At 38.9% G+C, this 25402-nt stretch overlaps 1 protein-coding gene across 2 annotated transcripts in view; it reads left to right on the top strand.

The window, feature by feature from the left end:
- Positions 1-874: 874 nt before the first annotated feature.
- ARHGAP26 (Rho GTPase activating protein 26) overlaps positions 875-25402 on the top strand; it is a 542258-nt gene continuing 517730 nt past the window's right edge. Inside the window, exon 1 of one of the 2 annotated variants that reach the window (XM_074291699.1) lies at positions 875-1502. In XM_074291699.1, the coding sequence (XP_074147800.1) occupies positions 1349-1502 (154 nt within the window). In that variant the 5' untranslated portion in view covers positions 875-1348. The remainder of the gene's footprint in view (positions 1503-25402) is intronic. The other variant, XM_074291700.1, reaches the window with a different exon arrangement.

The following is a 25402-nucleotide window of genomic DNA, read 5'->3' on the forward strand; positions in this document are numbered from 1 at the left end:
AGGTCTAGGCCGGGGTTTGATTCTTACAGCATCAACATTCTCTGAACTGGGATGGTTCCGTCTCCCGGAAACGAGGAACCAAATTGGACAACGAGGGCTTCAGGTCAAAGGTCAAGGGCACAGCCTTCACTTTTACAAGGCTTGAATGTTTAGGAGGCGCGGCCTCCTATTCCCTCTGAGGTCATTCAGGTGCCCGAGCCTGAACTCTTACATCCTCTTCTACCTAGTCAGGAGAGGAAGGAAGGTAAATGTCACACCCTTCGGAAGCTGAAGCAGCGAGAAAGAGGAGCCTTCGGGCCCAAGCAATAAATCAGGCAGGCAGGCGTCTTTATTTCGAGTCTCAGCAAAGCGCGTGGGAGGTCCACTGGAGTCCCCCGCGCAGGTTGGGGGTGGGGTGCACCACCTTCCCGAGGGCAAGACTGGTGCCCGAGGTTCCAGGACGCCGTTCCCCCGTCGTAGTACTCCCCACGGCGCTGCCCTGCAGCACCAGCTTCTTTGCTCAAGAAATGAGTAAAGAGAGCAAAAAGCGACACAGAGCTCAGTGCTCTGACTAGGAAAAAAAGCTCCGACTCCTGCCACGCCCCTCCCTCCTCTTCCTCCAGCTCCTTCCACTTCTCTAGGACCCCTCCTCTCCCCTTTCTCCTCCCCGGGCTCCGGCCACTCCCCGCGAGCTGGCCGCTGATTGGACCCCACGCGCGGAAGGGCTTCCCGGCGCCGGGCAGGGAACCCCCTCCTCCGCGCCCTCCCCGCGCGCCCATGGGCCGGGCGGGCGCGAGTCCCCTGATTGGCCCCGGCGAGATGAGATCATGGCTAGCAGGTTCGGGAGGCCCAGACCGCGGCGGCAGCGGCGGCGGTGGCTGGGAGAGGGCGCTCCAGGCAACGGCGCGTTGAATGGGAAGGGAAGGCAGCAGACCTGTGCTGGGCTGCTCCGGGGCTGCCCGTGGCTTTGCAGTGTGCGCCGCTCGCCATGAGGAGTGCCCCCTCGCTCGCTGGCTCTTCCTGCTCCCGGCTGCTCCTGCTCCCGGTCTTCTGAAGCTGCGGCCGATGCGGAGCGCGCGGCACCCCACGTTCTGCTCTTCGCTCCCCGCCGGCTCCCGGGGTCCTGCCCGCCCCTTGTAAAGAGCCCGAGCCCCACCTGTGGAGGAGGTGGCGCAGGGCGCTCCCCGCGGGGCCGCGGCTGCGCTGGGCGTGCTGGGGAAGCAGAACACTGTGCATTTCTTTTTGATTTTAGGACGTAGAGGTGCAGGGTGCTAGCGCAGAGCTTCGAGGCGCAGAGGAGCAGAGGGAGGGAAATCTCCGGACCAGTCTGTCCTTGGGAGGGTTTCCTCCCCCACGCTTGGGGGAGATTATGGGACTTCCAGCCCTGGAGTTCAGCGACTGCTGCCTGGACAGCCCGCAGTTCCGAGACACGCTGAAGTCTCATGAAGCCGAGCTGGATAAGACCAACAAGTTCATTAAAGAGCTCATCAAGGATGGGAAAACCCTCATCTCTGCGCTCAAGAGTAAGTGCTGGGAGGCGTGCGTCTGTTTGGCCCGGGTCCGGCTTGGGGAGCAGGACCTGGGCTTGGGGAAGGGCGGGGGCGGGGAGCTTCGCGGGCACGAGATGCACCGCTCAGGGCCGTCGGGGTGTGCGGCCGTCGGGTCCCTTCTAGGAGACGTTATCGCCTCGATGCTGCGGGTTTTTTATCCCTCCCCCCCCCTCCCCTTGCAAGCTCGGATCGGCAGACCGCTGCGGAAAGGTTATTGTAATGAGGCAGGAAGCTGGGGAAAATGCTACGAGCTGGCAACAATTAGATGAGGTAAGGAGGGGAGCCCCCGTGGATGGAACGGAGGCTTTCGTTGCGGGCTGTCGCGTTGTTTACCAACAGTTCTGCAGCAGTTTAGAAACACTGGCGTGCAGAGGTAAATATTGCCCCTGTGGGTGGCTGTGTGTGGTGCACAGGTGTTAGGGGAAGATCTGCCGAGCCCGATAAGGAATGCGCAAGCCTCGGGTACAATGCAGCCCTTCAGGGGAGCTGGAAAGCGATACCTCTGGTACCCGTTTGGTATGCACTTGCAAAGAACGCGGATCCTCTTCTCTGCTCACCCTTAACCCTCCGTTAGCCAGCAGGGTCTAGCCAGAACTTTTGAGCGTGTCCCTTGTCAAGGACTGCTTTGCATCACTGCTCCAAAGCCAGGTTGGAGGGTCCTTGCAAAGTGGAATCTCTGTTCTGCTTTTCTTGTTTTAGAGGTGCTCTCTTCATTTTTTTTCCCTGCTCGTTTCTTACCACTGTATGTGTGTGTATGTGTGTGATTAGTTTTGACTTTTACAATATTTGTTGTCAGGCAAGTAACCGAGAAATGGAGGCTCCGGTATTCAGATTCCCCCTGCTGAATAGCAGAAGGTGATGCGGGGTGGGAGGACTCGAATCAGACAGTGTGTTCCTCTTGAAAGTGTGGGTGAGGTTTTAAAAATAGATAAGCTTGTCTCTGGCTCCATTCCATTACCTCTCTCCCCGCATCTCTCAATAGCAGTGGACCTGAGCAAGTGACACTAAAATCCTGATTAAGGAAAAAGAGTAGGAAGCAGTGATTTGATACGTGTTAAGCACCTCCTATATACTTTTACCATTTGCCAGAAAACTCCCCCCCCTTTCTTTTTTGTATAGAAAAGGTACAATTTGAGTCAGATTTAACAACTTTTCTGTGTTAGATTTGACATGCCAGACTAGAAGTTAGACCTGGGTTAAAATCCACTGTGTTCTCTCCTGGATTGTAAGTGCTTTGAGTTTAGAGACTTTTGTTGTTTTTTTTTCGGTCTTTCCCTTGCCCTGAGCACAGCCTGTAGGCATATATTGGAATGTTTCGAAGTATTGATTGATTAAAATATCTTGACGGCTCTGAATCATAATAGTTCACATTTAGATATCAATTTACAGGTTACAAAGCACTCTCCTTCCCAACAACTCTGGGAGTTAGTTTATCTGAAAAGTGGAATTAAATAACTGTACCTATTAGTAACCTGTAAATTGATATCTAAATGTGAACTATTATGAATTTTGCTTTTTTTAGAAGCTGGGGACTTCTGGAGGACAAGTTTGGAAAATTGTAGGGCAACTCAATTTAAAAAAAAATTAAATTAATTTAGATTCTAGGGTTGGCATTGGTTATGCTAGTTTCCTTTTTTATGAAATGAAAATGAAAAGGTTGAACTATAATAATTAGGGCTTTCAGACTAACAATTTAAGGCTTTCCATACCATACTCAGTAAGGTATAGATTAGTGCATCATTTTCAGGATAAAGAAATTGAGACTGAGGATAATGATTTCTTTTAGTTACAAAGTTTAGTATGTATGATAAGATCTGGAACTGCAAGAGGCCTCCACTAGCCTCTTATTTACACATGAAGAAATTGCAATCCTAAAAAAAAAAAAAAAAAAAAAAAAAAAAAGATTTCTTGCTCAAGGTTACACAAGTAAGTGGCAGAAATACAATGCAAATCCAGATGTTCTGATGCTAAATCAGGGCTCTTTACTGTGTTCAGTACATTTTTAAATAAACTTCACAGTCCCTTCTGATTTAAGAATTTAATGATCTCTACTGTATAGGTAGGGCTAGTGGTATTGGAATAGTGCAAAGTGGGATTCAGCCATTCCAAAAGGAAATAGTATTTGCTTAGACCTCTCCTACTTTTAAAAAGGCAATACCATTCCATTGAATAAAACTAAAATAAATTTGGGGTAAAAATGTATTAAATATATCTAGATCATCTCTATATAGAAGACCTAGCCTAGCCTAGTCCTGGAGATTTGTTTCTGAGTTTGAAAGCAGGTTTGACAGGATTTTATTCCAGTTTGTAGATGTTGCTGATGACTTTAGGGCCTCTATATCGTGGTTTAGGGGTCACCTAGATATTTCAAGTTGAATTGGCTTAAGAGTTCTGGAGCTGAGGGGATCTGAAATTTCAAAGTGATGCTTCCTCTACCTGGAAACCTATCTTAGTTTAGATTTGCATGTTAAAGATGGGGTAGAGTTGACCTCTTCAGGAGAAGTGAGTAAGGATTAGAATTTGGAACTTTCTGTCTCACTTTCTCTTTTCTGTATATCAGATTTCCTTGGTGGAAATAGTATGTGTGTGAGGAAGCAGGACAGAAAATGTTGGTCTTGGGATCAGGATCAAGATACCTCTTGGGTAAATTACCTTACTTACAGTGTTGTAGTTCAGTGTCATGCTTTTGTGTGTGTATGTTGTTTATTTGACAGATTGTTCATTATCTTAAGTTATCCAGAGAGTAAACACCAACCTGATCTATGAACAAGCTTTCTTCATGAACTACTGTTGAAATAGTCTTAAGTTTGGTTTTAGAAATAGAAATTAAGCCCCTCTAAAGGGAGCTAACTATGATGAATCTTGTCTGAAGTTGCTTCTGGCCTTGAATCTGGGATCCTAAGCATTTTGAAGTAGCTCCTGGGAAAGGTTGTCAGCTGTGATACTGATTTATTTTAGTTTTATCTGTTTTCTTAACTGTTATTCTCTCTTCTGAGTAATAAGTGTCTCATCTGAGAGTGTCATTTTGTGAGTGTCTTGTGGGGGGAGATAGCAGAGGCTGCATAAGTCTCTAAGTACCGACTAAGAAAAGACTTTGTACATCTCCAGGCCATGTACTGACATTTGTGATAAGGAAATTGTCTGAAGGGATTTATGAGCCAGAGTTGTCAAATGTTTGCTGCCTCGAGGGTAAAAGTTTCTAAAAATGATGTTAGTTTTGGAAGAAAAAGTGAAAGTAGAAATCTTCTTTATGGTGGTTGTTGATTGGTAATTGGCCTGCTAATGTGGGCATTAGTGGGTAACATTCTTATAAGATGTTTGTGCAAAAACATGGTTAAGGTATGTTTTGTCATTTAAGTCACATATAAAGTAGACCAGTTACTTAAAAAATAATCTTTTCCCCCCTCTTCCCCTTCTTTAACCATCCCTTCTGTTTCTCTGGGAGCTTGAAATCATAATTACATCTAATAGCTATATTACCTCTACATAGTGGCTATCACTGTTACCTTTTCCCCAGGTAACACAGCTAGTAGGTATTTGAGATTGAATTTGAATTCAGGTCCTCCTAATTCTAAAGCAAATTTTTTTTTTTTTTTAACATATAAAGAGTGTCATTTATTTAGAATTTAGGCCAGCCCATTAAAACAAAACTGGTCATAATAAAATAAAATAAATTAAATTAATATATTTTTTAAAAAATGAAATTTAAGAATAAATTAAAATGATCAGAATTAGTGTACATATTCAATGTTTCTTATCTGTTGACTATGGCAAATTACTTTTCTAAGTTCTACTTTGCTCTGTGCAATGAGGTTTGAACTTGATAGCCTCTCAAGTTTCTTTTATTTCTAAGTCTATATTTTTAAGCAAACAAATATTTCAGGTAGGAAAGAAATTATTAATTATTATTTTTAAATTAATGAATAATTAGCTAATAATTTATTTTTCATTTTAATTTATATAATTTTTTATTTCTGCCTTGTACTGTACCCGCCCAGTTAAACAGTTTTCAAAAGAAGACAAACTTTCAAAACAAACTTTCATAAGTCCAGCAAAATGAGCATCCACATTAATTATGTCTAAAAATAAGGCTTGTTATTGTATATAATTTATACTTTAACATATGTAACATGTATTGGTTAACCTGCCATCTGGGGGAATGGGGTGGGGGGAAAGAAGGGAAAAATTGGAACAAAAGGCTTGGCAATTGTCAGTGTTGTAAAATTACCCATGCATATATCTTGTAAATAAAAAGCCATAATAATAAAACAAAAAAATTTAAAAAAATATGGCTTGTTCTGTTCTGTACGTCCTTTCCTTCTCTAGCAGGATATGAATGTTTTATCTTCACTTCTTTGGACTCATTTATTATTGCATTGATCAGTTCTGAAGTCTTTTAAAGCTGTTTTTAAAATTTTTATAATACATATAATTTACATTCTATTTACTTTGCTGCATCCATTTACAAACTGCCTGTTTTGTCACTTCTGACACAAAAACATTCTACTGCATTCAAAGGCTATTTGTTTTGACATTCCCCAATAGGTGAACACCACCTTAATTTTCAGGTTTTAGCTACTATGAAAAGAACTACTATAAATATTTTTCTATAGATGAGTTCTTTTTCTCTTACTCCTTGGAGCAGAGGTATAGTTGAGTTAGAATATGGAAAGTTTAGTGAGTTTGGGGGAATAGCTCCAGATTCTTTTCTATATTGGCTGGATCAATTCACAACTTCATCAGTAGTGCATTAATTAGTGTGACTTTTCTGCTAGCCCCTCTAAACATCTTTGCCAGTTTAAAAGATGTGAGGTAAAACTGTAATGGTACCTTAATTTGCATTTCTTTCATTATTAGGGCAAACATTCTTTAATAAAAAGAAGAGTGTTTGACAAGTCCACTTAAATTTAATATTTTAGGTTTAGTGGAAATAATTTTTCTCCTTTGGTTTGAGATTTAAATATATTCATTCAACAAGTATTCTGCTATGAACAGAAAACCTAAAAATAATAGTAGTAGTTAGCATTTAAATACCACTTGAAAGTTTAAAAAACATTTTGCCATGTCATTTGATAGTTATCTCATTTGATCCTTACAACGTTGTGGGACAATAGTAGTTGCTACTATTATCTTCATTTTACAGATGAGGAAACTGAATCAGGGAGAAATTAAATGAGTTGCTGAGGGTTACACAGGGAGTAATTTTGAAACTGGATTTGAATTTAGTTCTGTTTGATCTATTGAGATTGCTAGGTGGTGCAGTGAATAGAGTACCTGACCTAGAGTCAGGAAGATTCAACTTCCCAGTTCAGATATGACCTCAGAAACTAAGTTGTCTGATTCTATGCAAGTCGATTGCCATTGTTTTTCCTCATATAAAATAAGCTGGAGAAGGAAATGGCAAACCACTCCATTGTCTTTGCCAAGAAAATAGCAAGTGAGTTGTGAAGAGCGACTCCAGGTCCAGCTCTGTCTACTTTACCACCTAGTTGCCTTTGCTAGATTTAAAGATCTGTAGACAGTAATACTACAGTTTCTGCCCATCAATTACCCTTAATTATCTAGTGGAGGTTACTGCATGAAAGCTTGCTTTTTATATTAGAATGTAAACTCATCTTGAGAAGGCATTGTTTTATTTTCCAATTTCATGATTATACTTTCATGTACAGTTAATTAAGTCCTGTCCGACTTTAGGAGTGTAGGAACTTAATAAAAGTTGTACATTAAAAGAATTGTTCATTAATTGACTTGTGATTACCATCATGCTGGGTGACAAATATATCGGCCTAAACAAACTGAAGTTGTTTTAGATACTAGTTTAATCTGTACTTTTCACAGGCCTTCTTGGAGGGGCCATTAGCTTTATGCAATGCATTCTGGGACTTTAATTAGTGTTCCTGATCTCTGTACCATCTCTTGATTTCAACAACTAAATCCATTCTCATCTCAGCAGCAACAAAAACACTTCAGGCAGCAGAAATAGAAACTCTAGGTATAGAGCAAACAAGTAAACCAGACTCTTATAAGATAAAAATGTTGATTTGTGATCAGGTAGCAAGCCATTTCTTCCAGCTCCACTTTAGTCTCTTGGAAGATGCTGAAGAATTTGCTAAGATTATGAGACTGTTTTTTCAAATTTTTATGTTGAAATAAAAGAGGGGAACATGTGAACTTTGCTGAGTTTCCCTTGACCTTGTATGGCAATAGACTTTTTTTTGGGTCAGGACTGAGTGATTACTGATGATTGTGGGGCATTCATTCTATTTAGACATGGATAATAAAGCATTGAATGGAGAGGCCAAAAGGCTGGGTTCTGTTCTAGATACTGCTGCTCCACCACTGCTGACTAATTCCTGTGACTCTGGCTAAATCACTTAAACTCTTTGTTCCTTAATCCCTCATCTAGATGAGCTGTACCCTCCCATATCACCCAAAGATTTTGTGAGGCTGAAAAAGTTGTAACTTTGATTTTAGCTACCTTCTATGTGACTCTGAAATAATTCCAGTACCTCAGATTTCCCTTCTTTAAAAGGAGAGTGTGAGATGTGATGATCTCCGAGGGCTTTGCTCTAAATGTTGTGATCCTTTAAGAACTTGTTTCTTAAAAACAATTTCTTGACTTGGCTCTTTTCAACAGTGAGGTGTTTCAAGGCGATTTCAATAGACTTGTGATGGAGAGAGCCATTTGCATCCAGAGAGAGAGCTATGGGGACTGAATGTGGATCATAACATAATATTTTCATCTTTTTTTGTTGTTCGCTTCCTTGTTTTTTGTTTTTTTTTTCCCTCATTTTTTTTCTTTTTTGATCTGATTTTTCTTGTGCAGCATGATATATGTGGAAATGTGTTTAGAAGAATTGCACATGTTTAACATATTGGATTACTTGCTGTCTAGGGGAAGGGGAAGGTGGAGAGGGAGAGAGAAAAACTTGGAACACAAGATTTTGCAAAGGTAAATGTTTAAAATTATCTTTGCATGCATTTTGAAAAATAAAAAGCTATTATTATTAAAAAACAAAACCTCCAAACCACAATTCCTTGAGTAGGTGGCTGGAGACATTGCTTCCTTCTGTTCCACTTTTGTAGGGGTGCCCATTATCTTGCTGCCTCAGAAAGTGCTTTTCTCCCCTTCTCTCCCATTTGTAATTTGCACAACCAATATTTGCTGGCTATATTTATAGTGGAAACAAAAACTAGATTGAATTCAAATGCAGTTTTGTAGCTTTGAGATAAAGAAGGCCCTTTTATCCCCCACCTTCCTTTTTCCCCTCTAGCCTGGCCCCCCCTATTTGCTTTATTCCTTTTCTATAGAAGGACATCAAATCCTACAAAAGTTTTTTTTTTTTTAACTGCTCCCACAATAAAAGACTTTAGGGTGTTCTAATGTTCCTATAAGGTTTTTTCTTAGAAGAAAAACCAGTGGAGTTAGTATATAATGTGTAATCTGGCATTAAGAAATACAAGGAAGGAATCAGAGGACCTGAGTCCTATTATCTACCTGTATTACATTGAGGAAGTCACTTAACTTGTCTTGATCTCATTTTCCTCATCTTTTAAATGAAAATGTTGGACTAAATCCCTTACAGGATTGTGAGGCTCAGAAGATCCGTAGTAATCTAGGCCTCTGTTCAAAACTGTGTTCTCAAATATTCCTCCAGTTCATAGCATCAAAAAGCTCCTTGTAAAATGCAGTAGTTCCTTGGGAAGATAACGGTATGATCTGGCCATTTTTTTCTCTTCCTATCTATATTTCCTGTAACATTGAACCCAGACTTAGAAGCAGTATAGGATAAAATGTCTGTAAATGGTGTGGCTTTTAATATTATGCTAGGACTTCTGGTCAGATTCTTGTAAAATCTTAAACTATTCCTTTAGTGATCTATGGTGATTGTTGATTATGTGAAATTCACAAATAATTTGCTTAGAAGTTTCAGTTTATTGGCAGATATCTTTTGCAAGTCTGTTAACAGTCATGAACATGAGGTCTGTTTTTTGACAACTTACCGTTGTGCTACCTGTTACCTCAGTTAATTTTTTGTTGATGTTGTGTTGTGATGGTGAGCAGGATTGACACAGTAGTCTGAGACTAGATTATTTTGGCTAATTTTGACCCAGTTTTTCTTATGTTGAGTATGAACCATCTTGCATTAAATTGTAAAGGGCATTTGAGTCTCTTCTAGTCCTTTCTTCTTTTTTTTTTAATAGTATTTTATTTTTCCAAATACATGCAAAGATAATTTTCAATATTCACCTTTGCAAAAACCTTGTGTTCCAAATTTTTCTCCCTTTCTTTCCTCCTTCCCCCTCTCCAAGAGAGCAAGCAATCCTGATGTAGCTTTAAACATGCTCATTATTTGTCATGCTGCACAAGAAAAATCAGATCAAAATGAGAAAAAAAAAAGATAAGCAAACTAACAACAGCAGCAAAAAGATGAAAATACTAAGTTTTGATCCATAGTCAGTCTCCCTTGGCTCTCTCTCTCTAATTGTGGATGGCATTCTCCATCACAAGTCTATTTAGCTCTTTATTCTTTAGGTGACCAGGGGATTGGTTTGGTTGATTATATCTACTTGTAGATGTTCCACTTTCCAAGGTCTAGGATAGTGGCTGGTCCATAGGTACTTATTGATTGATTAGAATAAGCCATATTTTTTCCCCCAAGGTCAAAGACAACTTCTCATTTTAGCCATGTGAAAACAGGCCTAGAGAAGTGATAAATTTGCTGTAGTGCCACATAAAGAATAAACAGACATCTAGGGGAGGGGGTGAGGGGAAGAAGGGAAAAATTTTGAACACAAAAGTTTTGCAAGGATCAGTGCTGAAAAATTATCTCTGCATATGTTTTGAAAAGAAAAAGCATTGATTAACAAACAAACAAAAAATAAACAGACAAAGCCAAGGTTTGAATCCAGCTCTTACAACTCCCATTTCCAGGTGCTGAGAAAATTTTTGGAATAATACTGCTTCATAATAACTAGTCTGGAGAGATGGTAGTCAAGACATTTCTGTTGTTGGATATGATGAAATGTCTTTCTCATGGCTTAGCTCTTCACCTCCTTGACCAATGTTGTTGAAAAAACACCCATTCTCCCTACTCTTGACTGTACTGCAAAGGCACTGGATTTTGAATCAAAAATGCTATCTTCTAATCTCCTGGCTCAGTCATTTAGTGCTCATGTGATTCAGGGCGAGGCATTTTCTATTTCTGAACTTCCAGAAGTTCATCCTTCTGTAAAATGAGGGGATTAAATGTCTAAGGTTCCTTCCCTTGGATTTACAATCATAATATTAAGGGACTTGTCCAAGGTCCCATGGCTCATAAACTATCAAAGCTCACTCATACTTGAACCTAGACTCTGTGACTAAATATAGTTCACTTTCCCCTACATTACTTATCTCATGCTGTCTGTTGACCTGATGTCAATGAAGAACTCAGTGAAACAGAAGAATCAAAGTGTCACAATGTGGCTGAGTTTGTTTTGAAATCTCCAGCTTCCTACCTCCTCATCTCTCATCTGCCTGTTTCAAAAAGTCTTTGCAGACTAATGGCAATCTCCTGAGGTTTCTGGGACTCTGAGGGAGTGAGGATGAAAATAATCTAATGGAGAAAAAGAGAGAAAGAGAGGAAATGAGGGAGAGAGAAATTAAAAATGGAGGTTCTTAAAAAAAAATACTAGGTAGTAAGGAAAGGAACCATAACATTAGTAAATAGAGGAAGGGGGCCAAGGGAATGTTTACAAATTTAGAGTAGGAAGTGTTTACATATTCCTGTAGAAAATAGAGCTGAGGGAGAAGGGAAATTGTGATGAAAAGGGCTTGGCAGTACTGCCATTCCCTTGTCACTCTCGGTTTGTGTCTGGCTCATTTCACCTTGGTGGAGAGTACACTGCTCTGGAGAGAGTGTGAAAGAAGTCCTGTGGCTTTAGCATGCTGGTCAATTGCCTAGGAGGCAGGGATGTTGGGTTCGTTTGTTCCAGAGTGAGGAGAGTTTCTCATTTGGGAAGGTGGGAATCTTAGTACTGGTTTATCTGGGAGGAGGCGATGGTTTTGCTGTGGCTGAAGGTGTAGGCTGGCTGTCGTGGCCTGAAAAGCAAAGCTCCCATAATGCCCCTTTTCATAGCTTTCAAGGAAGTGAAATTGTTATGTTTATTTTGTGATGATTCCAGCTTAACTGTCAATGTATTATGTACTCCAGGCTAATATAAAACAAGACAAACAAATCAGACCTTTCCATTCTTTCCTTTTCTCTTCCCATACATATGGAAACAGACATCCTTTGAGATATCAAAGACTTGTCTGTGTGTGTATGTATATATGTGTGTAAATATATATATATCTGATTTTTATGTAATTTAACTACTCCTCCCTCTTTGCCAAGCTATCTGTGGGACAGGAGCAGACAATTCTTGGTTCCCTGTGAAGGCATGTTGGAAGCATCAAATGAGTATGTCTGAGTTTGATAAAAATTTGTTACTCAATATGTAAGCTGAGTAATCTAATTCAAAAAAATTTTTATACAATTTTCTGGCAGGGGTTCTTAACCTGGGTTCTCTGAACTTGGTTTAAAAAAATATATTTTATTAACTCTTATTTCAATAAAATTAGTTTCCTTTGTGATTCTACATATTTTATTTTATCTGTGATTCCAAGAAGGGCTCCTAGGCTTTTATGAATTGCTAAAGGAGTCTGACAAAAAAAGGTAAGAATCCTTGTTGTTGAGTTCTTTTAGTTGTGGTCAACTCTGTATGACCCATTTGGGTTTTTTTTGTCAAAGATACTGAAGTGGTTTGCCATTTCCTTCTCCAGCTCAAGCAAACAAGGTTAAGTGACTTACCCCCAGAGTCTCACAGCTAGTAGGTATCTGGAAGACAAATTTGAACTCAGGAAGACGAGTCTTCTTGATCCTGGGTCCAGTGCTCTAACCCACTGCTTCACCTAGCTTAGCTGCCCCTATACCACAGTACCACAGTAACAAAGAAACTTCTGTGTTAGATCTTTGGGTCCAGCAAACAGTTCTTTCCTAATTCAAGTAAATACCCTCTAATTTAGAGATTAGACTTGGTGATTTCTGGCTTTTGTTTTCAAGTTCTCCTAATATGAAAGTGTGTAGCTCTAAATAGAAATCATGTGAAGACAGTACCCAAAAGGACCCTTGTAGTACCTGTTTGTTTCTTTCTGTTCCCTCACTTGTCTTATTTTCAGTGAAGCTACTGTTAACTTTCTTATTTTCATCCGACCTTTGTGTAAATTATTCAGAAAGATTGGTGGATGGATATTAAGATAAGGCTGAATTCACCCCTTGATAATTGTGGCTAGATAATGGACCAGCTGTATAAGAAAGAAAATGAGAACAAAAAAGCTACCTAAATATTGTGCTGCTTTTTTATGTCCTAAAACTGCTAGAAATCTTGGGAACTCATTAAGGGGCATAGTATGTTGGTTCAATATTTCTTTTTTCTTTTTTTTTTTTTAATTAAAATTTTTTATTTTCAAAACATGCATGGATAATTTTTCAATATTAACCCTCGAAAAACCTTGTGTTCCAGTTATCTCCCCTTCCCCCCACCCCCAGATGCAAGTAATCCAATATATGTTAAACATGCTAAAAATATATGTTAAATCCAATATATGCATACATATTAATAAAATTATCTTGCTGCACAATAAAAATCAAATCAGAAAGAAAACAATGCAACCAAACAACAACAAAAAGAGTAAAAATACCATGTGATCCACACTCAGTTCCCACAGTCTGCTCTCTGGGTGTAGATGGCTCTTTTCATCACAAGGCCATTGGAATAGCTTTGAACCATCTCATTTCAACCTTTATTTTCTTGAAGTTTAATCAGTTAGAACCATGACTAGTAATTTTGGCACATGGGCAAACTTCACAAAATGTATTCTTAAATGAAGTTTTTAAAGTCAAGTTCATTGGAAAATTGTTGTTATTCACTTATTTTTAGTTGAGTCAGACACCGCTAGGGGCTTTCTTAGTAGAGATACTGGATTGCCATTTCCTTTTCCAGCTCATTTTATAGATGAGGAGACTGAGGGACTTAAGTGACTCACCTAGGGTCACCCAGCTAGTAACTTTCTGGTTTGACATTTGAATTTGCTGATTCCAGGCCTGGCATTCCATATACTATGCCATCTAGCTGCTCCTTCCTTGAAGAAAGGTAGGGAGAAATCTTAGGCCATAGCACTCTGAATAGAAACATGCTGGAAACCATGAGGTTCCCTATTAAGGAAGTTGGTAAAGTTGGATTTCATGCTCATCCAACATGTCTTTTCTTAGGAAGTTGGAGCTAGGGGAAGAGCTCACAGTGCAGTCATCTTGTAGGTTCCTAATATATTTTGTATTCTTGCTAAATTAGTTTATTTCTTGATGTTAAAAGAGACTATAAGTTCTGTGTCTTCTCAATATCTTTTCCTTGTGTTGAAATCCTAATTGTCCTGCCCTAATTAGAACTCTTAAGTGTGTTCCTCAGGTGTCAATTGCTTTCTGTTCTGTTTTTCTTGAGGAATGTGGTTGTCTTCATTGGTCAACGTTAATTATTGGGGGAAGAGGGGAGAAAAAAATTTAAAATTATGGAGAAATAGGATTTGGCCCAATATACAGAAAACTTGAATATTAAAACTTTGTAAAAGTTCAGGGTTCTACTTCCTATGTGTGTTGGAATGACCAATCCCTAGAAGATTTCTTATTTTGGAATTGCTTGAGGGGATTTTTGTTCAAGGTATGAATTGGGTTAGAAGGCCTTAGGTTCCTTGAAGCTCTGAGATTCCCTGATTCTGTGACTCAGTCTGTAACAAACTAAAGAGACATTTCCTGACCTTTTTTGTCTGAAGTTTTTTCATCTACATTGGATTTCCTGACTTAAAGGAAGTGCTTGTGGAGTGTAAAGTTTACTAGCTATAAAATGAAGAAGAGTTTTTTCAGGTGGGAGAGTATGAAGTTCTGAGTTCTTTCTTATCCCTGTTTTGCCATTTAACTCCTCTTAGTATTGAGTAATTCACTTCCTCTCTTTTGGGTCTCAATTTTGCCAACTATCAAATGAAAGGATTCAATTTCTAAGGCCTATTCTAATAATGATTTGTTATTTAGTGCCTGTTTTGTGGGTGAACAAAAGAAGCAGATTTTTGAGCTAAGTAGCATTCTTGGAAATACAAAAATAGACAGAAGAAAAACTTAGAAACCATTTGCCTTTAGTCTTTATATATCAATGAAAAATTTCCCAAATAATTTTCATATTGGCACATTTCTTATAATTACAAGTATATAATATGCACCTAAATGGCATAGTGAAAATATTAATGGACTTAAGTCAAACTGAGTTTAACTATCTCTTGAGAAGCTTATTAGTCATTTTACCCTGGCCAAGCGCTTAAACATCTTCCTCAGTTTCCTCATGTAAAATGAGGAAAATAATAGCACTGACCTCACAGGATTGTTGTGAGGATCAAATTAATTCTTTTAGTTAAAGCACTTTGTTAACCTCTAGTGGTTATTGAAATGCTAATTATGATAATTATGATTCCTACAAGTGATTGCCAATTGTCAATGTCTAAAATCCGTAATATAATATATGTTGAGAATCATTAGAAATATCATCTGATTGAACTCTCCTTATTTTGTAATTGAGAAAACAGGCCCAGAGACTTGCCCAACATCCTAGATGGCATGAGTGCCCAATCTGGATTTGAACCCAGGATCTACAACTACAAACCAGTGCTTTTTCTCTTGCACTAGGATGATACATTTAGTAATAGGAATTCAGAGAAAGGACAGTAATTTGCTGAAGCAATATAGCAAATGAGTTGTTTTGACCACACTACATGCCTGTGGGAAAGTAATTTCATTTCTCTTAAGTCTTAGCTTTTTCATTGTTATAATGGGAATATAATATATTTTTAGGATCAGCCTTACAGGGTTGTAATTGGCATCTAGTGAGATGATTTAGCATGTTAAATAGGCTGTTTGCCTATATATAGCAGTGATTCTATTGAGTTTTCAACTTGGGGTCTGGGGAATTTTTTTTTTTTTTTAAGCTGTGTTCCAATATAATTGCTTTCTTTCATATTTCCATAAAACATTACTTTAAGAAAGTGGTCCATACAGCTCTTTTTTTTGTAGTGGCTAGGAACTGGAAACTGAGTGGATGCCCATCAGTTGGGGAATGGCTGAATAAATATGAATATTATGAAATATTATTGTTCTATAAGAAATGATTGGCAGGATGGTTTCAGAAAGGCCTGGAGAGAACTACATGAACTGATGCTGAGTGAAATGAGCAGAATCAGGAGATCATTGTACGCGGCAACAAGAAGAATATGTCAACTCATAGACGTGACTCTTCAACAATGAGGTGATTCAGGCCAATTCCAATAGACTTGTGATGGAGAGAGTCATCTGCATCCAGAGGGAGGACCATGGGGACTGAATGTGGATCACAGCATAGTATTTTCAACTTTTTTTTGGTTGTTTGCTTGCTTTTTTTCTTTTTTTATCAGTTTTTTTCCTTTTTTGATCTGATTTTTTTCTTGTGCAGCATGATAAATGTGGAAATGTATATAGAACTGTACATATTTACCATATATTGGATTATTGCTATCTAGGGGAGGGGGATGGGGAAAAGGATGGAACAAATTTGGAACACAATGTTTTGTAAAGGTAAATGTTGAAAACTATCTTTGCATGTATTTTGAAAATAAAAAGCTGCTATTGTTATTAGTAAAAAAAAAAAGGGGGGGGGTCCATAAACTTCATTATAATATGTAGTAGTTTTTTTTCTTTTTAAGCATCTGTTCACATTATTTAAGAATAGTGAAAGTCTCAGTGTTTTTAGTCAATCAGCAGACATTATGTACCTATTAAGAGCTAGGCTGGAGATACAAGTTAAAAAATGAAACAATACCTGTTCTCAAAGGAACCTGGATTCTAATGGGGGAAACAAGTATATATAAAAATATATGCAATGAAAATATAAAGTTGGTTAATTCAAAGATAGCAAGTAGTTAAATACAAGGTAGTTTAGTAGAACACTGCCAGCTGAGGAATGAGAATAAGGGAAAGCTTCCGTAGAAGTCTCAGCATATGTGGCTTTCCGCCAAGGGGCCTATTGGCCTGTCTGCATTTGGAATGAAAGGCTGGGTCCCTTCTGCTATATTACTACTGGAAAACTCTTGAAAGAAAACTTTTATATTCACAGCCTGTCAGAGGGTGTTTTCCCACAGACTGTCTTTGGAGCTCTTGTCAGGGTTAAAGTCATTTGGGGTCAGTCTTTAACCACACTACGCATTTCTTAATAATATTCTGGAATCTGCCTGAGGAGGTTGGGGGCACAAAGGGAGGGAAGCAGAAGTCTAGGAAAGCTGCAGAAAAGTGACAAAAGCGGTGTGGGGCAGTGAGGGCCCCCCAAGGTAAGTGCTGCATTGTGTTGTCCTTGATGGTTGGGGGGAAATGGGCTTGGCTCCTGTGGGCCTTATCTCTGACCTCATCTGGATCGCTCCTCCATCACAGCTCTGAGCAGCGGTGGGCAGAGGGCAGAGCACAGCTGCGGTTGTTTTGGGTTGGGCACAAGGTGCTAATAAGTGCATGCTCTCTCTCTCTGTCTCTCTGTCTCTCTCTCTCTCCCTCCTTTCCTCCCTTCCTCTCTCTTCTCTCTCTCTGCCTCTCTCTGTCTCTCTCTCTCTGTCTCTCTGTCTCTCTGTCTCTGTCTCTCTGTCTCTCTCTCTCTGTCTCTCTCTCTGTCTCTCTCTGTCTCTCTCTCTCTCTCTCTCTCTCTGTCTCTCTCTCTCTGTCTCTCTCTCTGTCTCTGTCTCTGTCTCTCTCTCTCTTTCTCTCTGTCTCTCTGTCTCTCTCTCTTTCTCTCTCTGTCTCTCTCTCTCTTTCACTCTCTGTCTCTCTGTCTCTGTCTCTGTCTCTGTCTTGTTCTCTCCACTTCTTAAGAGATAGGAGTAGACTTCCCCTTCGGAGACTGCAGGACTTGTGAGATGTCACTCATGCATCCAAGCCACTATCTCCTTGGTGGGACCCTTGCATACATGACCTTGTCTGCGATTGGTACAGCAAGGTATGCTGGGGCCTGCAAGTGTCTGGCTACCAGAGGTAGTTAGTGGAGCCAGGAAGATCATCTTCCTTTCTGACCTCAGATACTTACTGGGCAAGTCTTTTTAAACCCTGTTTGCCTTAGTTTCCTTATCTGTAAATTGAGCTAGAGAAGAAAATGGTAAACTGCTCTACTATACTATCTTGGCCAAGAAAGCCCCTAAAAGGGTCATGAAGAGTTAGATACAACTGAAAAACCACAACAGTAACACGGGCAAAACCTCTGACTGCGACTCCAACATTCTATGCTGCATGAAATGGAGTGATTCTTGGATTGGGAAGAAATCCTATTTCCTCTCTCTCCCTATCCAGCATGCACATTCCCTGCAGAGATGCTCTGCTCCAGTGCATGCAAAATTGAAACGGAACAGATACTGAATATTCTGCCTGAAGTCTTTCTGTTTTTTTGTATCCTTCGCTTTCTTCTCACCGGATCCCTTCCTGTCTCCTCCCTCTTGTTGTTCTTTGCCCCACTCTTAATCAGCCATGTATGAGTCCTGCTGCACATTACTTTGAAGGTGATAGAGAGGCGTACCTTCATATGTTTTATATAGGAAACAGCAAAGAGGTTCCCACACGACAGGCTTTAGAACACCCCAAATCTGATTTTAGGATGTTAGACTATTCCTTATTTCCTCATATTCCTGGTTCTTGAATGAATGCTGGAATCCAGTTGATGGATGGTACAATTAGGTAGATGTGGGCCTGGTTAAACCCAAGGAGAAGTTACTGATGGCCAGGGTCATCTTAAAGCAAGGTCTCTAGACTCTTGCTTCAGGGAAATGTCCTAGGCCCTGGATTGGCTACCATTTTATCAAAGACTTGGATTCTGGCGTAGTTGATTGCAATTAGAGATTACACAAAGCTGGACTGAGATTGCTCATGTATTAGATGACCAGAGGTTGAATCCCAAAAGAACAGTGAGGTAGTCTAATAAGGTAACATTTAATAAGGTTAAATATAAAATTCACTACTTGTGTTAAAAATAACAACAACAACAACTGGTTTTATAAGGAGAGAATGGCTGTATGGCAGTTAATTAAAAAAAAAAATGGAGGGGCTTTAGTAGATTATAAACAATCAGTCAGTAGCATGATATGGGAATCAAAAAGCACTCGAAAGCTAATGGTATTCTAGGATTCATTAAGATGAAGATAATGTCCAGAACAAAGGGAGATTATAACCATTTGAAAAACTAGGTTCAAATATGGGGTGTTTTAAGTAAGAACATATACTAGTGAAAAACCTGTTCTGTCACAAAAAGTAACTAGGATGGATGCTAGGAAAGGATCCTAAGAGCAGGCTTAAAGAAATTGGGAATGTATAGGCTGGAGTAGAGAAGACTTTTCTTGGGAGGTGGGCAGAAGGCAGAGAGGGTAGCTGTCTTGAAATTCTGAAATGTTATTGTATGAAAAGGACTTGGAATTTATTTTTTTATTTTTTGGTCCTCAGAAGGCAGAATAAAGAATAGTGGGAAATTATACTGGTTTAGGCTTAATGTAAGGAAAAAACAAAAACAAAACACAAAACTCCTTAGTATTTAGAGTAGTCCAAAAAAAAAGATGGAATGAGCTACCCCTAGAGGCAATTGGAATTCCTTCTTTTAAGGTCTTTAATAAGCCAAGGCTAGATGATTACTTATTGGAGGTGATCTCATTAAAGTCTGGGTTGGACTAGATGGATGCCTCAAAAGTCACTGCCAATTCTAAGATTTTATGATTCTCTTTCTGACCCCTTTTATTTGTTAGTCCAGAACTGAATTTTTTTTTTTTTTTAATTAAAAAAAAAACATTTCCTCACTGGGATCAGAAAAGAAATGGGGTGGAGAAGAGAGATACATTGCTTTTAAAAAATGTGATCAGTGAATACATTTGATTTGAGGAATGTGACACCATTAGGCTTGATATGGCCCAGTCTGCAGTTTATTTCTGAGACTCTTTTCTGTATATCCTAACAAGTCCTAAAATGTTATGATAAAGTATTTTGTATTATTTAGCCCATGAGTCTTGGTTGCTTTTGACCAAAGAACCTCCCATCTTCCCTTATCATTCAATAGCCAAGCTTTCCTCTGCTCAGGTGAGTATATAATAGGATTAACAGATCTTTGTGAATAGAAACAGATGATATCAGAATAATGATAATAACATATTTATATAATGTTTCAAAACTATTTAGTTACATCATCTTATTTTGATCTCAACAAATCTGAGATGTAGGTACTAGAGCTATTATTATTTCCTACTTTATAGATGAAGAATCCAAGTGTCAAAGTCTGGTCGCATAGGTAGGTGGTAAATATCAGAGGCAGAATTTGTAGCTAGGATCTGTTTAATTGCAAGTTCAAAACGATCCACCAGCAGTAGAGAGGGAAGGAGATGAATGTTATAAAGTTAAAATGAACCTGTTGTTTGGGTACTGTGGGTACCTTTAGCCCAGAGCCAAAAGACATCAGTACTCTGGCAGCTTATATTTGCTGGTGTTAAATTCTTACATAATTGACTTTCAACCTCCCTTAGACTTGCTTCTATCCAGTAGTTTAAATTAAAGGGATTCATTCTCTCCTCCCTCTCCTCTTCCCCTCCCCTTTTTTGCTTCCCCACTTTCAAGCAGATATGGCAGTTTAATGGGTAGAATGAACACTGATTCTTGAATATTGAGTTTGGGCCTCTTTTTTTTAGGGCTTCCCTCTCTTCCTTTTTCCCTTCAAAATAATCTTGCTAGTTGGAGTGATTCCCAGGGTAAGAGTGGGCAGCAGCAAGTCCAGGACCCAGTTGGCAGATGCATTGTTTTGAGCAGAAAAGAGGAGTAACTTTTGCATCTGTAATCTTTTCCAGTTCCACTCTTGGGCTTAAGAAAACCAAAGGTAGTTTAAAGGAAACTTACCTTGATTTTTCTATTGGAAGTGAAGTCTCTCTCCTCTCCCTCTTTAATAATTCAACTTATATTTCCTTAGAGTTTTAGAAACATTTTAAGAGTTGCTGATATTTATAGGTAAGTTTCTTATTTAATATTTCCCTTCAGTTTAATATAAAAACAAAATTTAACTTTTTAAAAGTTGAGTTAAAATTTTTCTTTCCTCCTCCTTTCCCTGTCTCCTCCTTGAAAAGGCAAGAAATTTGATATTGTTTCGTAATTTTGCTCATATAATTCCTGACTTTTCTTTGGTAGATGGATTCCCAAATATTTTATACTCTCAACATCTGTTTGGAATGGAATTTCTCTTTGTATCTATTGCTGTTGCATTTTGTTGGTGATGTATAAAAATGCTGAGGATTTATGTGGATTTGTTTTGTATCCAGCAACTTAGCTAAAGTTGTGAATTATTTCTAATAACTTTTTATTAGAATCTCTGGGGTTCTCTAAGTATACCATCATATCATCTGCAAAGAGTGACAGTTTGATTTCCTCATTACCTACTCTTATTCTTTTAATCTCTTTCTCGACTCTTATTGCCAGAGGCTAGCGTTTCTAATACAATATTGAAAAGTAATGGTGATAGTGGGCAACCTTGTTTCACTCCTGATCCAGTTTATCTACAAAGAAATTTGATGGGGGCAGCTAGGTGGTGCAGTAGATAGAGCACCAGCCCTGAAGTCAGGAGGACCCGTGTTCAAGTCTGGTCTCAGACACTTAGCACTAATTAGCTGTGTGACCTTGGGCAAGTCACTTAACCCCAGCCTCAAAAAAAAAAAAAAAAAAAGAAATTTGATATTGATTATCTATTTGTAGACATGTAAAACATATTAGTCATGTTGGGAAAGAAAACACATACCAAAAAAAAGCATGGAAAAAATAAAATAAAATAAAAATTAGTTTTCTTCAGTTTGCATTCAAACTCTATCAGGTCTTTCTTTGGAGATAGGTAGGATTTTTTCCATCATAAGTTCTTTTGGAATTGCCTTGGATCTTGTATTTTTGAGAATAGGCAAGTCATTCACAGATGATCATTGTACATTATTTCTCTTGCCATGTACGATGTCCTCCTGGTGCTGATCACTTCAGTTTGCATCATTTCAGGTAAGTGTTTCTGGGTTTTTCTGAAAGTGGTCTGGTTCATATTTCTTATATAATACAATAATATTTCATCACAATTGTATACCATAATGTTCAGCTATTCCCCAATTGATGGACATCTTTTTAGTTTCTAATTCTTTGCTACCACAGAAAGAGCTGTTATAAATATTTTCATACATATAGGTCCTTTTACTTTTTTTTTTTTTTTTTTTTTTTCAAATCTCTTTGGGATACAGACCTGGTAGTGAGGTTGTTTGTTCTTTTTCTAAAAGTGGGGCAGCTAGGTGGCACAGTGGATAGAGCACCAGCCCTGAATTCAGGAGGACCCGAGTTCAAATCTGGTCTCAGACACTTAACACTTCCTAGCTGTGTGACCCTGTGTGACCAGTGACATCAGAAAGGTGATTTCTTGACTTGGAAGTGAATTGTATATGAATGAGGGAGGGCTGGGCAAATCTCCAGCCTCACTTCCTCTTCCAGAGCCATCTGGGTTTAGTGGTAAGATACAGATCAGAATGACTGGAGATGGCCCCAGATACATCCTTTTTAAACTAAAGTCTTTATAACAGGTCTCAGTTTGACTGAAGTAACGCCATTCAGTGATTAAGGCTAAGGGCAGAAATGGGACAGAGAATAGTCTCTTTTACCTAGTCCAAAGAAATCATTCTGGGAGGAGGCCCTTGGGGTTTCTGGCCAAAATAGAAATGATTGCTATTACATTCACACTGAGCCAATAAGGGCCCAAATGGTGATCAAAGGTCCCAAATGGGATCTATTATTGTCTAAACAATTAATGAGAGCCAGATTGATTTGACATGAAGGTATGGTCCTTAAGGAAAAAAAAAATCTAGCTGGCAAACCCCAAATTATTTTGAGGTTTCATTGATCAAAATGTGCATTCCTTTGGGCAGAGCATCTACAGTTAAAGGTATAATAGATAATCTGTGGACAGACAGAAGGAGAGGGGGGGAAAAAAGGAAAAAGGAGGGAGGAAGAAAATACACAGAAAAGTAGAAAGGAAGGGAGGAAGGAAACTATATTGCTCAGCTGGCCAGTTCCAGTTGGGTCACCAGTGGCTCAGCTCCTACTACTACTCAGAGATGGTTGTTGGTCCTTCATTCTCTGAGGACCATGACATCAGAAAGGTGTCCATGATGGGCAGGTGAATTAGTTTTAGGTGGGGGAGGGCTGTGCAAGGCTACCAGTCTCACTTTCTCCTCTGGAGTCTTCTGGGCCCAGTGGCCAGGTATAGATGAGGGTGATTGGAGCTGGGTACTTGCTGCCTACCTCTCCCACCCCAGTCGTGGTGTTGTTGGATCCAAGATATGCATGGTTTTATAGCCCATTGAGCCTTGTTCCGAATTGCTCTCTAGAATGGTTGCATTAATTCACAACTCCATATAGATAAACTTTCTTATGAAGGGACAGATTGAGCCTAAAAAGATCATTTAGTTGAACCCTCTTATTTTTATTTTTTAAAAAAGTATATTGTTTTTCCACCATTTTTCTTGTTTTTTTAGGACTATGGTTAATATAAAATTGTTTTATATAAATTTACATGTTTAACTGATATCATATTGCTTGCCTTTTCAATGGTAGAAAGGGGGCTAAAAGGAGAGAGATTTGAAACTCAAAATAAATAAAATGAATGTTACAAAAATAAAAATTGAAAACAAAAAAGTACCTGAAATTCAACATCATTCCCCCAAACCAGCATCTTCTCCCAATTTCTCCATTAGCTAGCATTAACATCTTCCATGCTTTTTTTTTTTTTTAAACTCTCCTCTTCTTTTTACTTTCCACATGTATGCATCAAAGAAGTTCCTGGAAATTCAAATTATTCCCCATCTACATTGATCAAATGAACTGAACTCTCTTATTTTAAAATGAGGAAACCAAGGCCAAAAGAGGTTAAGAACTTGTTTCAGATCACACAAGGTCCTAAGTGCCAAAAGTGTACCTTTCTCTTTTTTCTAATTATTTCCCTCTTATTCCATTCTTTTACTCCAGAGTTTCCCCTCTGTCCTTCCCCACCCTAATCCCTCCAGTTCATCCACTTTCCTCCTTGGACTTGCCTTTATTTAGTCCCCAGTGGGGACACTGGGTCTCCTTGAGGTATATGGAAACATAACATTTATTTCAGAGGCAGGGACTGAAAACTTATTTGGACAGATATAGGAGTGTCTTTCTTAAGTATGAAAGCACCATTACATGACAAAACCTACCCTAGATTTTGTGCAACTGAGTTGATGTAGCCCAGTGGAAGCAGGAGAGAAAGGGTAGGAAATATGATCTTAGGCTTATTGAGTGATTGGATCTGGGTGAGCAATAGGGCCTGCGGGGCCCTTCTTCCTTTTAAACTTCCTGCCTCATGTCTCAGTATTGAAATGACTTTGCTAAAGCAGGACTGGTTCGAAGAACTCTGCTAAGTGAAATTTGACATTTTGTTAGTGGTAGTGTTGGTTGGCAAATAGGCCCCCTCAGCTTGATACAACTCTATATCTAAGCAGGGCCTAATGTAGGGTTAAAGTCTGCAATTATAACCATTAGTTGTTCCTTATTAGAACTTTCTTTTTTTTCCTGTAAAATGAGGCCACGTCTAAAGTGATTTTAATTTTAACTTTCAAAGTAGAATTTTGGGACAGTGAATGAGAGCGTGCTTTCTGGGTTATTTGAAGAGGCTTGGAAATGTGTCTTTATCTTGCTCATTGGGATTTTGTGTAGGGAGTTGATTTGGGATAGCAAGTAGATTATTTGGAGTAGATTAAGGAAATTGTGTAAAAGATTTATTTCCCTTAATTTTGTGGATGGTGTTATAAAGCTCGAATCAGGTCAAAGTAAAATATGTTGTGGAAACTTGCCCCTGTAAATGGTTCATTAGCTTTTCTATCTTGGAAACCTTCTTCCCAGTCTTATTTTCTATTCCCTCTAATGGAGCACATATTGCTTAGTCCCTCTTTTACTCTAAAATTCTTCTCTAGGCCCTTAAGGATCATTTGATGCCTTAGAAAGGCATCTATAGTCACTGGACCTAATTTCAAATCCTGCCCCTGAGGCTTGCTACTTATGTGACCTTTCCTCCAAGGTTAATTAGCTCATGTCTTTTGTTTTGTAAAATTATTTTTTAATATTATCATTCATTTACAATTTTTTTTGTCTGAATATCTCTCTTTCATCTTCCCTTCCTCCATCCATGCAGAAGGTAAGCAATGAAATACTAACTAACATGTCAAATCATGCAAAAACACTTCCATATTAGCCATGTTGTGAAAAAAAAACACAAGAAAAATAAAGTGAAAACATTATGAGGCATCTGAGTGACACAATGAATAGAGCACTGGCCCTAGATTCAGGAACATTAGAATTCAAATCCAGCCGCAATCACATACTAGCTGTGTATCCCTGAGCAAGTCACTTAATCCCATTGCCAAAAAAAAAATGATAATAATATTATATTACACATTATAAATAAATCAGTTCTCTCTTGGAGATGGATATCATTTTCCATCATGGGTGTTTTGAAATTATCTGGGATTATTGTCTAAATCAGAGTAGCTAAATCTTTCACAGTTGATCATCTTTAGAATGGTCCTGTTACTCTGTATAATTTTTTCCCCTGTTTCTGTTTACTTGACTTTGCATCAGTTCATGTAAGTCTTTCTCAGGTGCTTCTAAAACCATCCTGCTCATCATTTCTTTTAATGCAATGGCATTCCATCACAATCATATTAGATGGTCTCTTAAGTTCTC

This window comes from Sminthopsis crassicaudata, chromosome 2, assembly GCF_048593235.1.
Source record: "Sminthopsis crassicaudata isolate SCR6 chromosome 2, ASM4859323v1, whole genome shotgun sequence".
Taxonomy (NCBI): Eukaryota; Metazoa; Chordata; class Mammalia; order Dasyuromorphia; family Dasyuridae; genus Sminthopsis; species Sminthopsis crassicaudata.